The sequence below is a fragment of the Falco rusticolus genome, chromosome 19, assembly GCF_015220075.1.
Source record: "Falco rusticolus isolate bFalRus1 chromosome 19, bFalRus1.pri, whole genome shotgun sequence".
Taxonomy (NCBI): domain Eukaryota; kingdom Metazoa; phylum Chordata; class Aves; order Falconiformes; family Falconidae; genus Falco; species Falco rusticolus.
The window spans coordinates 1,387,379-1,403,615 of record NC_051205.1 but is presented as its reverse complement, the minus strand read 5'-3'; the positions used below and the strand labels follow the sequence as shown (position 1 = coordinate 1,403,615).

At 62.1% G+C, this 16,237-nt stretch overlaps 1 protein-coding gene across 1 annotated transcript in view; it reads left to right on the top strand.

Annotated features, from left to right (window-relative positions):
* The window catches only part of INTS3 (integrator complex subunit 3), a 42,274-nt gene extending 26,857 nt beyond the window's left edge, over window positions 1-15,417 (top strand). The window contains exons 15-30 of the mRNA XM_037370812.1: window positions 672-791; window positions 2,200-2,329; window positions 3,225-3,279; window positions 4,302-4,405; window positions 4,985-5,029; window positions 5,473-5,592; window positions 5,737-5,890; window positions 7,699-7,767; window positions 9,647-9,722; window positions 11,317-11,430; window positions 11,516-11,564; window positions 12,575-12,742; window positions 14,541-14,641; window positions 14,837-14,909; window positions 15,022-15,178; window positions 15,309-15,417. Coding sequence (XP_037226709.1) covers window positions 672-791; window positions 2,200-2,329; window positions 3,225-3,279; window positions 4,302-4,405; window positions 4,985-5,029; window positions 5,473-5,592; window positions 5,737-5,890; window positions 7,699-7,767; window positions 9,647-9,722; window positions 11,317-11,430; window positions 11,516-11,564; window positions 12,575-12,742; window positions 14,541-14,641; window positions 14,837-14,909; window positions 15,022-15,178; window positions 15,309-15,386 — 1,613 coding nt within the window. The 3' untranslated portion in view covers window positions 15,387-15,417. The remainder of the gene's footprint in view (window positions 1-671; window positions 792-2,199; window positions 2,330-3,224; window positions 3,280-4,301; window positions 4,406-4,984; window positions 5,030-5,472; window positions 5,593-5,736; window positions 5,891-7,698; window positions 7,768-9,646; window positions 9,723-11,316; window positions 11,431-11,515; window positions 11,565-12,574; window positions 12,743-14,540; window positions 14,642-14,836; window positions 14,910-15,021; window positions 15,179-15,308) is intronic.
* Window positions 15,418-16,237: the final 820 nt, after the last annotated feature.

The following is a 16,237-nucleotide window of genomic DNA, read 5'->3' as shown; positions in this document are numbered from 1 at the left end:
CCCCGGCTGCCCTGCAGCCTTCGGGGGCTCCCACCGCGACTCGGGGAGAAGGGGGCTCCGGCTGCTCCTCGTGATGGATGGTTGTGGTCTCCCTTCACCTCGGCCCTGCTGCACGCTAAAGATGCACGCTACCCCTTCCTCTCTCTGCTCCGTGGGGGCTACTTAGCCTTTCTTCTCTGTAGGCTAATTGATTAACATAATTAGGTTAAACAAAGAGCAAGCATTTCTAAGCCCTATTTAACAGGAGAGCACTGCCGCTTTGCCAGACCTGCTGGGGGGCTGTACGCGTAAGCCTGTCCGGTTTTCCTGCTGGAGGGGCTGCGCCGGGTGAGGGGGGACCCCCCAGCCCCCAGGCCTGCTGCCCTGAGCCTCCTGGCCTCGCTGAGCTGGCGATTGGGGGGGGCTGCTCTGCTCAGGGGCTGGGGCTCAGCACTGAAGGGTGCTGGGCAGCTGAGCTGGAGAACAACCCGCTCCCGCCGTGCTCGGCGCTGGCTGGGGATGGCTCAAGTCACCGGGAGCGCCCTTCCCCAGCTGCCCAGGGTCCGGCGCTTGGCCGGATCCGTCCGTTTGCAAAACACACTTATTTCTTTGCCGCCCGTGGGCAGGATGCACCCTGCCCCGGGCTGCCAGCCCAGCCAGCCCAACCTCACCTCTTCCCTACGCTCCTGCAGTCAAGATTGAGGAACCCGTTTCCATGGAGATGGACAATCATATGTCAGAAAAGGATGACAGTTGCTATGACAACGCCGAGGCCGCGTTCAGTGACGATGAAGACGACTTGAACAGCAAAGGTGAGGAGTGCAGCCAGCCGGCTGGTGCTCTCCAGCGCTCCTGCCTCACCGCAGCGTGACACGCTGCCGTTGGCCTCTGTGCCGGAGAGCGTTTCCCTGCTGGCTCACGGGCACCTTCCCTTCGTGATGGAGGACTCCCCAGGCAGACTTCTGCAAGCATGGTTCCCTCAAAGCCCCTCTCCCACCAGCAGCAGTAATTGTGGTGCTCCAGGCAGGACCCCCTTCCCAAGATCCAGGTTTCCCTCTGTGGGACGGGGTGGTGAGGGCGATGCTCGGCTGCTTCCCCGGCCCTGATGGGCAGGCTCGGTAGACCTGATAGAGATGTGTGCTCAAAGGGAAAGGCTGCTGGGCTTCACCTCCTTCCCCAGAGCTCAGAGCCTTCGAACGTGGCGCTTTCTCCACCCGTGTGTCCTCTCCAGGTGTCTGATTAGCCCCCAGCCCCGCTGCGCTACATGCTTGGGCATCCCTGTGGCAGATACCGTGCCGGCTGGTTGGTTTGGGAACAGGGTGTCTCTGTTCTCGGGCAGCTGCTAATGAGGCTTGGGCTTCTAATTGCTCAGCCACACGGTTTTCATTACACTCGCTCCTTCTCGAAGCCATGGGGCTGAGAAGCCTACATGAGGCCAGAATTGCCTCTGCTCACTCTCTGGAGCCAGAGGCATCTCGGGCTGTTCCTGGCCGTGCTGGTGGGACTGGTGGGCTGCCTGCTGTGCTGGAGGGTTATCCCTGCGGCAGGGGAGGGGGCGCAGGCCCAGGATGGAGCAGGGGATGTGACACTGTGCTGTAGCACTGTCTTCAGGAGTCCCACTGAGTTCTGCCAGGTGCTTAGAGCCCCCCGAGAGGGACACAGGCTCGAAAGCCTTGTGCAAGAGAGGATTTTTGCAAAGGGGATCGGCCACCTTGCCCCGTCCCTTCGTGGCAGCTGCTTTGTGAGGGCTTCTGCCTTGACCGTGGCGCTACTGGACTCTGCTGCGGTTCATTTTTGTGGCCTGGAATGAGCCTGGAGGACGAAGGTGTGGAAAAGCACTTGGGGTATCTCAGTCCCAGAGTCCTGAGCATGAGTGTTTGTGCCGGGAGTGGAGAGAGACCTGCGGGCTAGCGATGTTTGTGGAGCATGTTGAAGGACAGGCGAGGCGTCAGGGTTGGAGGTTGCACTGAACGGGAGCCACCGTCCCAGACACCCCCTGCATTTGGATCCCATCCCACCTTCCTACTCGCTGTGACCTGGACACATCTCCAAAGGGTGAAGGCAAGATCTGAGGCTGGGGGCACGCCGCTTGTCCTGGGCTGGTGACTGTCCCCGCAGCCCCACACAACTCCCGCTGCTAGGACAGAGGTTGCCTCCGGTGCTTCTTAGATGTAGCTGTTGGGAAAATAGATTATTCCACTGTTGCTTCCTTTGTTGCAGGGAAGAAGAGGGAGTTCAGGTTTCATCCGATCAAAGAAACCATTGTGGAGGAGCCTGTGGATATCACACCGTTCCTGGACCAGCTGGATGAGTCACTGAAGGATAAAGTCCTGCAGCTGCAGAAGGGAAGGTTGGTATCGTTTGATCATGTTTGATTTCATGTTGATCTCTTCAGGGCAGCGACACACGAGACCTTTCAGTGCTGTTGTACAATGCTGCTTGCTCCAGAGCAAGGCTCATGCAGTCTCCTGGCTTGTCCGCCTTTAACACAGAGAGGTCCTCCTGCACCATTCCTGTGGGAAATGTCCAGTCCCGGTGGTTTTGAAAGGTGTTGGGTTAAGAGCCCTGTAAGTCATCCTCGGAGCAGGCTCAGACCAGGACACACCAGCAGTTTGCTGGGGGCTACAGCATTTCTCTGGATCAGGGACAGGAAGGCAAAAGCTTCAAGTTTCATCTTTCTCCGCTGGTGGATCAATGAGGGGAGCCCGAGTGGGCTTTTGGGGCCGTTGCTGCCTGGCAGTTTCAGTACATCTCTGCATGGGGCACGTTCCCCACAGGGAGAGATGTACCTGCGTCTGCATGTTCTCTGGACTTCTCCACCTCCACTCCTGATTTTCAGTGACCTTGGAATGAAATCCCTCTAAAGAAGGTTAAGAAAAAGCTCTTGCTTTGCAGACCTTGGCATAGTAGACTGATTGAACGTAATTTATGTCTTTATGGCTTCAAGTTCATTTAATCTAATGCTTTTAGTCATTTAATTTGTCTTGCTGCAGACAACCTCGGGCACTTTTGTAAGTAGGTGCTGTAGCATTGCGCAGCGTGTTCTTCCAGGGCTGGGTGCCTGCAGCGTGAGCTGCTGAGCCGTGCCTTCCCCTGAGCCTGGCACCAGCACAAAGCAGAACCTCCTCTGCCCTCAGGTCCTGGGGGGGGCTCCCGAGCCGAGCCAGCTCAGCACAAAGCCCCCTTGTCCCTGCTCTCGGTATCTTCCTATGTAACTTGGATTTCCTCTTGTTTTTGTGCTCCAGCGATACGGAAGCTCAGTGTGAGGTCATGCAGGAAATCGTGGATCAAGTCCTGGAGGTAACGGCACAGACCTGGGGAGCAGCGCTGCTGCCTGCCTGTAAAACCAGAGCAGCTGGCGTGCGGTGGGCCGCCCCCCGAAAATGGCACGATGCAGGAATATCGGCGGCTGTTAAACAGCCCCGAGCTGCTGCTTGCGGCTGGGCTCTAGCACGCGAAGGTCGCTCCGTCCCTGCTCTGTTTCCTCACACCCTGCGCCCGAACGTCCCCCCACAAACGCTGTCAGACGGGACGTGGGGTGAGGCATGCTCACATCTTTGACCCCACGCGGCTGCTTCGGGGGGTTCTGCGTGCGCCTGGGATCTGCCAGGAACTTCTAGAGGACATCTTGGATTATTTTTGTTGTCTAGTAAAACCAAATTCTCACTAGCAAAATATTATTTCCCCCCTGCCCATGTTCACAGACTTTGGAAGTGATAGTATTTTTTTGAGAAACATCTTGAGCAGTTTCTCTCTCTAAAATTGGGTTTAGAAAATGCAGCTGATACTTGGGTCTACTCCGTTGCTTTCGGCCCTGAGCTTTGTGCTCAGGAGAGGCTGCAGCAAACCCTGCCCAGCAAAAGAGCTGCGGGTGTTTTCCAGGAGCTGAGCGTTCGGAGCGGGGTTGCATCCCCTGCCTCTAATCAGCCCCCTCGAGAGTCAAGTGGCCTTGTGGAGTATGAGTGCAGCTTCTCGCCTCTGTAGGAACAGGAGGAAGGGGCTTTTCGGGGTCTAGGTCCTCGTTACCTCGGTCCCTGATTGCAGAGGGAGAGCTGAGCTCGGTAAATGACTAGCCATTAGAGGATAAGTGTCCCACAGTGTGATTGTGGAGTGCTCTTCAGAGCTGGGCACCAGTTAGAGGCTTGTCTTGCTGATGGGCAGCCCCTGGTGCTGCAATACAGCAGCAAAACGGCTCCCGAGCAGCTGGGGGTCTGTCCCCTGCAGCAGTGACTCTGCTGGGACCCCTTCGGCTGTACCTGGGCTGGGCAGGCAGGGCTCGAGCTTGCGCTTGCTCCTCTCATTCCTTCCTTTCTCTCTACCAGGAGGACTTTGACTCGGAGCAGCTCTCGGTGCTCGCATCCTGCCTCCAGGAGCTATTTAAGGCTCATTTCCGTGGTGAGGTTTTGCCTGAAGAAATCACGGAGGAGTAAGGATCTTTTTTTTTTTAATTTTCTTTTTTTCTTTTTTTTTTGTGTCTCATCCTTTCATACTGGGACTTGGGCTTTTCCCGGTAAAATAGTTGCTGTTTTCGGAAGGCTGTGCTGAAGCCAGCAGCTTCCCTTGCGAAGCAATCCAGGGTTCACAAGCGGTCAGCGTGGAGCTGCTCAACAGTTGTCACATCCAGGGGCTCAAAAGAGACCATCCTCCCCCTCCCCACAAGCGCAGGCAAAACCGGCTGGTGCTTGTGTCCGCACTCGGTTTAGGTGATGCTCTGGTGGCTTCTGGCTGGCTGACTGGGGCACGCGACATCCGAAATACTCCGGTCCCTGCTGTGCTCACACAAACCAGCACCCTACGCTCTTTTTCTGGGATTTTATATTGGGCACGGAGTCAGAGCTGCTGGGCTTTGTTAGTGGGACCGTTCCTGCCTCCTCGTTAGCTAGAACTAACCCTTGGTGGCCCCAGGACCGCAGCGAGCGAGGTCCAGGGATTTTTCCCAGTCGTTGTTGGGGAGACGCAGAGGGTGGGTGCTCACAGAGCTCTGACTGTCGCGTTTGTCCCGCAGGTCTCTGGAGGAGTCGGTGGGGAAGCCCCTCTACCTAATATTTAGGTATGTCTGTTCTGAAATGTTTAAGAATTTAATTAGGGCTTGCTTGTCTGCTTCCCGACCACCCGTGGGTGTGAACCCTGTGGGTCTAATTCTGCACACCCCTGCTTGCCCTAGGGCTGATCCCAGAATCAGAGGAGCTGGTGGTTTTGTGTTTTGTTTAGTAGAAAGACTTAAAATACAGGAAAATCACGGCTCATTTGTGGAAGCCTGGGATCCCTGGGTAACTGAAGTTTGCTGGCTCCTGACCCCTCGGCTGCTGCACGCCCTGCCGTCCTCTGCGGCTGGGGTGGGAGAGGTGGCCACTGTGGCCAGCCCAGAGGGTGCCACCACCCAGCACCACGAGCTGGGTTTCCCTGCAAGCTGCTGGTGCTCGTCGTTAGCGGAGGAGCTGGTGTGCGGCATCCCCGGTAACATCGCTGTCTCCCTGTCCTCTCCTCCCCAAGGAACCTCTGCCAGATGCAGGAGGATAACAGCGGCTTCTCGCTGCTGCTGGATCTCCTGTCAGAGCTCTATCAGAAGCAACCCAAGATTGGCTACCACCTCTTGTACTATTTAAAAGCCAGGTAGGCCAGCGGGGATTGCGGAGAAGCGTCCGAGCTCCGACTTGGCTCGCGCTGCCTCCGAAAGACAGCTCGGCGTCGTACCACCATCCCGCTGCGGCACGGGGCTGGCCGGCTGCCGGCTCACCTGGGCACGTCTCCTTCTAGCAAAGCCGCAGCGGGGAAGATGAACCTGTACGAGTCCTTTGCCCAGGCCACGCAGCTGGGGGACCTGCACACTTGTCTGATGATGGACATGAAGGCCTGCCAGGAGGACGATGTACGGCTGCTCTGCTACCTCACCCCCTCCATTTACACGGAGGTAAGGCCCCTGCCAGGTGCCAGGGACCGGGGTTCAGACGCACGGGGCATCCCCTCGCCCTCCTGCGGGCTGGCTGGGGGCTGGGCTGCCTTGCTGCTGAGCTTCAGGGCTGGTACGCTGCAGCAGAGAAAACGTAGAGCCTGGAAAAAAGAGATCTGTCAGGCTGAGCCCAACGCAGTCTCCATCAACCCCCAGCCTGACTCGACGGGGGTCAGCGTGCCGCCGTCGCCATCGACGTTCAGCTGCCGTCCTGCCTGCTCACGGCCCCGTTGAAGCCTGACGCGGGTGGCGAGGTGCTAACCTGGCTGCCCCACACTGGGCTCACGCGCGTGCCCGGCTCCCAGCACCACACTGCGTGCTCCCTGCTTAAAGGGGTTTTTGCTCTTGGCTGCTTTTCTTCTGGCGAGCAGCAGGCGAAGGCTCCGAGCAGATGTGTCGAAGCGGGGCGGGGGGGGGAAGCAGTGCTGGGAACGAGCTCTGCTGCCTGCCCCGAACCCCGGGGTTTTGCACGAGGTTTTCATGCTTTCAGCGCGCGGTGCTGAGGTGGAGCCAGCGGGACTGAGCAGAGAGCGCGGTTGGGACGGGGAGCCGGGCTTCTGCAAGGGATGGGTCACGGCTCGCTCCGGTTCACACGGGCTGCCTGCTGTTCCCGGGATGCTCGCTGCCCAGCGCGGGCTGCAGCCTCCTCTCTGACATTGCAGGGTGGAGGCTGCTTCCAGCGATCGACCGGCTTCAGGGAGCGGTGCTGGGGCTTGGAGAGGGGCAGGGTAACATCGTGCACTCCGCATAGACGTAGGGGTCACAGTTCTGCCTGTACTTTCTCATTCCCTGGGAGGAATGAGCTGGCCCCACTCCTCCCTCCTTTCTGGCTGGTTCAGTGGGAACATCTGCTGGGTGTTGAGGCCGTCCAGCCCCGTTCCTCAGGAGTGCTTCCCAGGGGCTTCGGTGGAGAAAGGGGCACGGCAACAGCCTGGAGAGGGGAGAAAAACCTGCACAAGAGCAGGCACCGCACCTTGCCGCAGCGTGGTGCCTGCTCCGGGCAGGATCCTGGTGCAGAGCAGCAGCCGGATCCCCTCCCTGGTCCTGGGGGTTCAACCTTGCTCCCCAAAGTGGCGTCAGGCTGTTGCTGCCCCCGTGGGCACAGTGACCAGCTCCCGTCAGGCAGAATGTTAAAGTGAATGTCCTGAGAGCTGCCCATCGGGACAGCCAGAGCCCAACAGTGCAGCTGTAGCTCGCTGCCGCCAGTTTTCCTGGCCTTTTGCCCCGTGTGTTACTTTTTTATTATTATTATTATTTCCTCGTAGCGCTGTGTAACACACGAGGCCCTGGAGCAGCGAGCGAAGCTAGCAAGGACGGGGAAAAAGGGGGAACGTGAACTGCTGGGGTCTGGCTGACCTCTGCCACCCACCAGGGAAGCAGCCGGGCTCCTGGCGCGGCTCTGCCGGGACCGGGTGCTTGGTGCCGGCTGCATCTCACGCATGTGCTGATGCCAGAGCAGCGAGCTGCCTTGCAGCCCTTGGCCTGATCCTGCCCGCTGCAGGCTGCGCACAGAAACCAGCCCATCAACCCTCCTGCGCTTCCTTGGCTCCTTTTCCCCTCTTCCCGCAGCCACTTCCCCACCGCCTTTAGGAAGCGGTGCTGGTCCTGGTCCTGGTCCAGGCAGGGCGATGCTGCCCCTCACAAGGAGGAACGTGTGCGTGTCCGTGAGCCGAGGAGGGGGTTTGCCTCGGCTGCGGCGATGGGAGCTTTCGACCGGCCTCTCCCTCATGCCTTTTCCTGAGCCCTGCCTTGCTTTTGTGCTCTTCCAGTTCCCAGACGAGACCCTGCGAAGCGGCGAGCTGCTCAATATGATTGTAGCTGTCATAGACTCATTCCAGGTAAGGAGGGGACCGGTGGCAGAGGTGGGAGGAGGCAGCACATCCCCGAGGTGGCAGCTCTCCATCTCCTCCGCTCCCGGGGGGTTTAAACCTGAATTGGCTCATCCGCAGGGGATGCAGGGCGGAATGTTTAGTCCTGTCCTTGCCCCCGTGCTTGGGTTGAGGCACGGGGCTTTGCGAGGAGCCCCCAAACCTCCAGGCATCTCTTTCCCATGAGCTGCTGCTTGAGAAGGGATCCCTTAAGTTCCCTCTGGGTTCCCTTGAGAAGGCTGAACCCGCGCTGCTGCTTTCCAGGGATCTCCCTGCCCGCCGAGCGGCGTCCCGAGGGAGATGGGTCTGGCTTCGCAGGCGCTGGAAAAAAGCACTGCCACGGCCAGTGCTGCGGTGGGCAGTCGATAATAATAATAATTATTATCAATAATCCCATTGGCAGGGAGGTGCTTAGTGCGGCTGGGGAGATGCAAAGCCACGAGCGGTGGCATGAGGGGCACGTGTGTAGGCGCAGGCAGCGCGTCCCCTGCGGCCGGCGGGCGCCCACCTCTCCCCATCCTGGTGGGAGATCCGCCGCCGGCTGAGGGGTGGAAGGCCAAGCCCTCGTTAGACCCTCCTGGAAGGAACCTTTCACCGTGGTCACACCGAGTTGCCATGAGCAACCCAAAAATAGTCAGGGTGAAAGCTGGGGGGGGGGGGAGGTGGGCACGGGCAGGAATGCTGCACTGCGTGTTTCTGCTGTCTGGGCTCGTCTGGAGCGTGATCTGCCGATAACCCTTTAACTCGCCCTATTTATACACCATTCCCGGCCGGTCCTGCTTTTCCCAGCTACGCAGGGGCCAAAACGCCTCGCCAGCAAGTTTTGCTTGGCAGGCTGGAGCTGAAGCTGGGTACAGGAAAGGTTTGAGTCACGATGCCCTGACCCCCCCCCCGCCCCCAGCTCAGCCCTGTGCTCCCTCCTGCTCCTGGGCTCTGCCCCCTGCTCAAATGCAGAAGTTTTGTTTTTCCCAGCAGAGGCCCGTAGCGTTTCCTCTCCCCTCCCTTCGCCAATTCCTTCATTCCTTCCTGTTATTCTTCATCTGTTTCCCCACGATGCTCTGGCTGGGTGGCCCCCGCGCCCGTCCCGCATGGGGTCTGCGAGCGGAGCCGTGGGGCAGCTCGGTGTGCCCCCAGCACCCTGAGCAGGCTGGACCCAGGAGCAGGGGGCAAGGCAGATGAGAGCCAAAAGCAGGGAATGGTGCTCCCCAGCTCCCATCCCTGCTCCGGTACAGCCTGGGAAGGCTCCCCGTGCATCCCGGCCCCCTGCGTCCACCTCTCCCGGGGATGAAGGGGGTGAGTCACTGCAGGAAGCACCACGCGTCTGGGTAGTGTCAGCTCTCATCCTGCAGACCAGGGACCACCCAGGGCCCCCAGCAGAGAGGGCTGGGGTTGTCGGAGCTTTCCCAGCAGGCTGCCAAGCCCTCCCCGCTGCCAGCCCCTGGGTGGGCTTTGTGCATCCAACAGCAGAAGCCTGGGTCTGGGGATGCCAGGAGCACGAGGAGCGGGTCCCCATCCCACCCGCCCTGGCCCAGCCTGCGGGAGCTGCTGGCTGTCCTGCCTGACACTTGCTCCCCAGCCTGGGGGTGGGTGTGTGAAACCATTAACCTCTCCTTACTTCTTTGCCTCTGCTGGTCCCTGGTGCTGCTTAACCCAGCTCTGATTTATGAGCCACCTGCAGCCCACGGCGTTTCTGAGACTCCCCGCTGGATCTCTGCTCTTGCAGGGATGCCTGATGTCGGCAGAGCGACAGCTTCTGTGCTTGCTCGCCGGGCCTGCCAGTGGTCGCCTGCGTGAGAGGGCTTCTGCAGAGCCCCAGCATCCCGCTCACCCCCTTTTCTCTGCCACCCAGTTGCAGGAGCTGGTGTGCCACGTGATGATGGGGAACCTCGTCATGTTTCGGAAGGACTCGGTGCTGAACATCCTGAGTGAGTAGCACTCCTGCAGGGGAGGGTGGGGGTGAAAGCAGGAAGCGGTTCCCGGGCATCCCCAAGCCTTCCTGCCCATCAGGCCCCCGTTTTACAGAGAGACCCCCAAATCCCCGGAAAGGGAGAAGGCTGCAGCCGTCGTCACGGCTTTGCCCTTGGCGATCAAGGGGGCTGTAGCCTGTGTCAAGCTGTGCTAGGTCAGCGATGCCGCACGTGGCTGCGCCACTGCAGGAGAGAGCCCTGCAAGAAGCCGGCTGCTCATGCGATGCCCGAGAGAGGCTCCTGGGCTCTCCGTGTTTTGCCGAGGTCTGGATTTCCTCGTGGTATTATTGCTGCTGCTTAAAGGATCGGTGCCCTAAACCGGATTGTTGGATTTAGCAGTGTGGTCCAAGCTGTGAGCTCTAATGGGCTTTGCTGGGCTGGCTGTGCGATGGGGCTCCACACATCGGCAACCTGCCCAGGCAGAGAGGGGGGAAAAAAAAAAAAATAAAGAGGAAGGTTCCAGAACGTCACCCAGCTCCAATGTCCCCCAGCTCCGCAGCCTCTCCACGTGGTCCCAGCTGCTGCGTCTCTGGGGACGCGATCTTGTCACGGCGCAAAGCCGTGGCTGGTGCGGCACGGTTGGCGGTTCCCTGCGGTGCAGCAGCTGATCGGGGGGTGCCAGGCCTTTCTGGGGACAGCAGTAACCTCTTCCCGGGGTGAGGGCAGCTGGGAGGTGGTGGCAAAAGGGCGGTCGGAAAAGTTGGAGCCGGGATTTCCCTTTGGTTTTCTGTTGACTGTGACACCCCGAGAGCAAAAAGGCCCTCGCTGTTGTTTGGTCTGTCCCTTGGACCACCCTGAACTAACAGAACAAGCCTCTCGGAGGGGCCACCAGCCCTTTGCCAGGGCCACAGTCCCCCCAGCATCACCAGTGGGTGACCCAGTTCCTCATGCGGCTTTTTCATGGGGCTTCAGCTCGCATCTCCGCAAGCCGCTGCCTCTCACATGGTAGAAAAACCCTTCCGGTCCCCAGCCAGCGCTGCGTTTCACCCACGCGTGCCCTGTGGCTCCTGCTCCGCCGTCGGAGCTGGCCCGGGCTGCAGCCCTCTGGGCCGGGGTGGTTTAGGGCAGAGCCGGTGCAGAGGGCTCGGTGCACGGGGACCGGCAAGTGTTTCCCGAGAGAAGCCCCATCGCCCTGATCCGATGGCTGCCTGGATCCAGCTTTGGTGTTACACAAGCTGCAAGCAGCGGTCTAAGCCCATTAATTAAAGAGCCTTGTTAATTCTCTTCCTCTGAGCCCCGAGCAGCTGCTTTCATGACTTTGCAGCTCTGCCACCCGCTACCCCGGTGCCACCTGCCAGGTCCCCAAGCCCCCGCTTGGCCTGGGCACGCACGGGGCCGCCTGTGCTGCTCCCACAGCTGCCCTGGCACGGTGCAAACCCCGACACGCCACGGGGCTTCAGGCACGGCACCCCGCTCTGGGATGGAGGGATGGGGGGGACGGCGGGCAGGAGCAGCGGGGCTGTGCAGAGCTGTCTGCGGTGGCTCCGGCAAGTCCCTGCCATTCTCTGGGCACCATGCGGGGCTCTCCTCACCATCCTCTACTTCCTTCTAGTTCAAAGCCTGGACTGGGAGACCTTTGAGCAGTACTGCACCTGGCAGCTCTTCCTTGCACACAGCATTCCTCTGGAGACCATCATCCCCATCCTGCAGCACCTCAAATACAAAGGTGAGCGGTCCCCTGTGTGGGAGAGGCACGGCCCGGGCCGTGGTGGCCAGGAGCTCCCGTGCTGAGCGTGTCCTTTCCTTTGCAGACCATCCGGAGGCGTTATCCTGCCTGCTGCTGCAGCTGAGGCGAGAGAAGTAAGTGCCGCAGGGGCACAGGGCAGCGCAATGCTCTGCGGAGGGTTCTGTGGCCCCTGGCACACCGCGGCTGGTGGCTTTCTGGAGCACTATCAGCATGGCAGGGACAAGGGGACACCACCCGCTCCGGCTTGGGCCACTGGAGATGCGAAGTGTGGGGCAAAGGGCTCTCGCTGGTGCTCTGCAGCTCCCTGGGGCGCGTGTCCTGCCCTAGAGCCCCTGGGGACAGCGAGGGGTGGGCACGTGTGACAGGACCCCAGGCGGAGTGCCCTTGCCGAAGGCGGCGGCGGCTCCCTGCCGTGCCTCAGCTTTGGCAGCACCACGGGCCGAGCACCAGCGCTCAGCCCGAGGGCCAACGGGGCCATTTGTCACCTGGCCCATCCTGGAGGCCACCGCTTCATGGAGAGCAGGAGCCACCTCAGCGTTGATCTGCGCTGCCTCTGCCTGCGCAGGGGGCACTGGGCACATCCCACCGCCCTTGATTTGTTTTCATTATTGTGGTGAATTAATTAGCACGAGGCCGGCTAATTAATCCCAGCTCTAAATGGCGTTGGTGAAAAGCCCATGGTGACGGAGAGCGCAGGGGCGAGCGCAGGCTGCGAGCGTGTGGTGGCACTTGTCCCACGGCGGGGAGGGCGCGGGGCTGGCAGGACCGACGGGTGACACGGGCTGGGCAGGGAGCTTGGTGGCAGCTGGTCCCCAGGATTCCTTGCCAGCCACCCCAGGGAAGCAGAGGGTTGTGAACGGTGCCCGTCATCCCCCGAGCCCAGGAGCCAGCGCCGCTGGGGCTGTCACCGAGCGGGGGGGTCCCGAGCGGCGTTTGGGGGAGCTCGATCCCAGTCCGGGCTGTGCCAGGTCCCTCCCGGCACGGCAGCTCCACAGGCTGGTCACATCCAGGTCCAAAGTGTCCCATCAGGGTCAAGTGGGCAGCAGTGGCAGAAGAGAGGACCCCAGCTGACCGGGGTACAGGCCACTCGTCCCCTTCACGTGCCCTTCCCCGTTTGCCACAGGCCCAGCGAGGAGATGGTGAAGATGGTGCTGAGCCGGCCCTGCCACCCAGATGACCAGTTCACCACCAGTATCCTGCGGCACTGGTGCATCAAACACGACGACCTCCTGGCCGAGCACATCAAGTCGCTGCTGATCAAGAACAACAGCTTACCACGCAAACGCCAAAGGTGAGGGTCCGGCGGGGGGGGGCACAGCACCCCCCAGCCCGGCAGCCGAGGGACGGGCTGCCCCGTGTGTGGGCAGCCGCGGTGCCACGTGCGGTGAGCGCAGCGTGGGCATGCCAGCCCATCCTGCCGGTGACGCCGTCGTCTCCTTGAGGCTGGGACGGTGCCGCTGCCCCCCAGCCGGCCAGGACCCTTTTATCCCGAGCCCGTGACCCGAGCGGTGCGGGGAAGCGCTGTCAGCAGCCTTGGTGCTCCTCTGCCGCGGCGCTGGCCGGGCAGCCCCCTTGCTCAGCACCGCGGTGCCCGCCCCGGCACGGCTGGGTGTTGCCGGAGCGTCTTTTGGTGCAAATAGCCTGCCGGCTGGGATTGGCTTCGTCCCCGCTGGGATGCTGCTGCCTCTGGGGTGCATGGAGTCGGGGTCCCCCGGTGCAGTGGGACTAAAGGATGCAGCCAGGCTAAGCCGGAGCCTGCGGAGGTTAAATCCTGGCTCCCGGGGGCAAGATTCCTGCTCTCTGCCTTTGGAGGGAGGGGGCAGGGGGCTTGTTCCCGGCCCCCCTCCCCGGGCAGAGCTCTGGGTGCGGGAGGAGGCGGCTGGACCTGACTGTGGCAGCCTGGGGGGACGGGAGAGCAGCACCGGGATGCTGCAGCTGCTCCTGCACCGCTGCACCGGCTCCTGGCCACGGTGGCACCTGAGATGCCCCCTCCCCCGACCCCAGAATGTCCCTCGGCGCGGGGCAGGGGCGCTTTCGGCTCTTTCCCAGCCCTCGCTCCAGCCTCAAGGACCAACATCGGGCTGCGAGGCAGCGTCAGCCCTCGACGCTTGCCAGGGCGAGAGGCTCCTGGTGCCGCTGCCTGCACCGTGCTGGGTCCCGGCAGCGCGGGCGCGACCCCCGCCACCGGCAGCCCCTCGGCCGGGGTCTGGGTTTGGGGCAGAGGAGGGTGGGCTGCTCCAGCAGCCCCCAGCCCGCTGCGGCGGGGTCCCCTTGCCGGCTGGGTGCCTGCGGCCCTTTGCTGGAGTAGGAAGGACATCTAGTGTGGGAAAGCAGAGCAGCACCGCGCTCCCACCGCAGCGGGTCCCCAGGGACCCCCACCCAGCACCCGGGGCACGGCCGGCTCGCACGGAGCCTTGCCGGGAGCTTTGCCGGCACCGGGATCGTGCTGGTGCCACTGGTGCCGGTTGCACGCCAGCATCTCGGCCACCTCTGGGTCCCCACCAGGTCCCCAAAGTGGCGACTGGGGAGTCTGAGGCTTCGTCTGTTCCTCCGCGTTAACGGCCTTTCGCAGCCGAACAACGCGGCTGTTTTCCCTGTGGTTCCGTTCCGGGATCCGAGGCGTATCCAGGTCTGATCCCCGCTAATTAGCGGGCAGCCAGCTGAGCCCTGGCTGTTGGCAGCACCCCGGGTGCTGGCACCGTGCACCATCCTGCGGCCGAGGCTCGGCGCGGGGTGCTTAGTGCTCCCCAGAGCTGGCGGGGATGGAGGCAACCAGCACCCTCAGCAGGATTTATCCCCTTAATCCCTGAGCCGGAGCAGCACACACAGACCCCGCATGTGCCAGAGCCAGAAAATGAGGGGCAGCGCAGGATCCATCCCAGGGCCCCCCTGCTCTGGGTGGGGGGGGGCACCCTGGGGCAGGGTTGTCTGCACCCCACATTTTTTTGGGGGGTTGGGGGTGCTGCTGCAGGGCCGTGGTGCTCGGTCCCCCCACAAGCGGGGTGCAGCCTGTCTTTGGGGGGGGACTGGCTGGGGGTGGGCAGGAGGAGCAGGGTGCTCAGTAACGGGTGCTGCTCCTCTGCCCTCAGCCTGCGCAGCTCCAGCAGCAAACTGGCCCAGCTGACCCTGGAGCAGATCCTGGAGCACCTGGACAACCTCCGCCTCAACCTGACCAACACCAAACAGAACTGTGGGTACCACCGTGCAGCCGCCGCATCCCGCGGGCGCGAGTGGGAACCGGGATGCTCCCGCATACTGGGAGCCCCTCGCAAAGCAGCCTGAATAAGAAGCCCTGGATGGGGGCGGGGGGGTGTCCACTGCCTCGGGGGGTGGGAGGCACACGCTGTCAGGTCTCTGACCCTCGTTTCTTCTGGTTCCTCGACAGTTTTCAGCCAAACTCCGATCCTGCAGGCGCTGCAGCACGTCCAGGCCAGCTGCGACGAAGCCCACAAGATGAAGTGAGTCAATCCTGCCCTGTCCAGCGCCGGGTGGCCTCAGGACCACGATGGGGGTGCCCTGACAGAGCCTGCCCCCCCCACCCTGCCCCCCCCACCCCCTGCTTCCTTCCAGGTTCAGCGACCTCTTCTCCCTGGCCGAGGAGTATGAAGACTCCTCCACCAAACCCCCCAAAAGCCGTCGAAAAGCCACCCTCTCCAGCCCGCGCAGCCGCAAGAACGCGGCGCAGCCGGCCAACAACGAGGAGGAATCGGCTTCCAGCAGCGCCTCGGTAAGCCCCCCCGGTTCCCCCCCGGCACCCCGCAGCCCCCTGGCCACAGCCACACCTCGAGGAGGCTCAGGCAGGAGCGGGGTCCCCCCCCGGTGGCGGTGACCCCCCACTTGCCCCTCTCCCGGCACAGGAGGAGGAAGACACCAAGCCCAAACCCGCCAAGCGGAAAAGAAAAGGCTCCTCCGCCGTGGGTTCGGACAGTGACTGAGGGCTCTGCCCCCCCCACTCCCCACCCCCCACCCCCCCAAAAAAAAAAGGGACGCTTTGGGGATGCCGTGGTGCCCACCGACCCTGCCACGCTGGGACAAAGCCATCGCCAGGACGGGAAGGAGAGCGCGGTCCCCTCCAGGAGCCGTGGGGACACCCCAGCTCCCACTGTGGTGGCCGTGGGTCTGTGCCCACCCTCCCCCCGTGACTTTTTACCTCTTTTTTTTTTTTTTTTTTTTTTTTTTGGGGGGGGTGGGAAGGGGCGATTTTTTACCAACAGCCGGGGAGGGATCGGAGCATGCAACCCCGTGCCCCAGGACCTGGCTCCAGCCCCTGGCCACTCGTGGGGCAGTGTGGACAGGGCTCCCCGAAAGGGGACACGGCCCAAGAGGGGACACGGCACCACGGCGAGGGGAAAGGGGGGATCTCGGGGCGGGGGGGGGGGGGGTTGCATCACACGTCCCTATTTTTGGTATGAGAACTGTAAATAAACAGTGCAAACTGACGTGCTGCTCCAGGATGCTTTGGGGAGGGAGGAACGTGTCTCCCTGCCTGGGGGGGCGAGGGGACCCCAACCCCCCGGCAGCCTCCGCTCCCTCCCAGGGCGCCCCCGGGGGGGCTGCTGCGGGGGTGGGGGGGGACATGCCAGCGCCCCCCGGTTTGGTCGCCGCTCTGCCCCCCCCGCCCCATCACCCCCAGGGCTGTTATAGCGTTTTTAAGTGTTTTTAAAAAAAACAACAATAAAAAAACCTCTCAAATGTTTTTGTACAACGAGGCCACCGCTCTGTGCCGTGTCCCCGGGGGTCCCCGCGCCCGGTGTCCGTCCCCCCCCCCCACTCCCCCCCCCCGTGG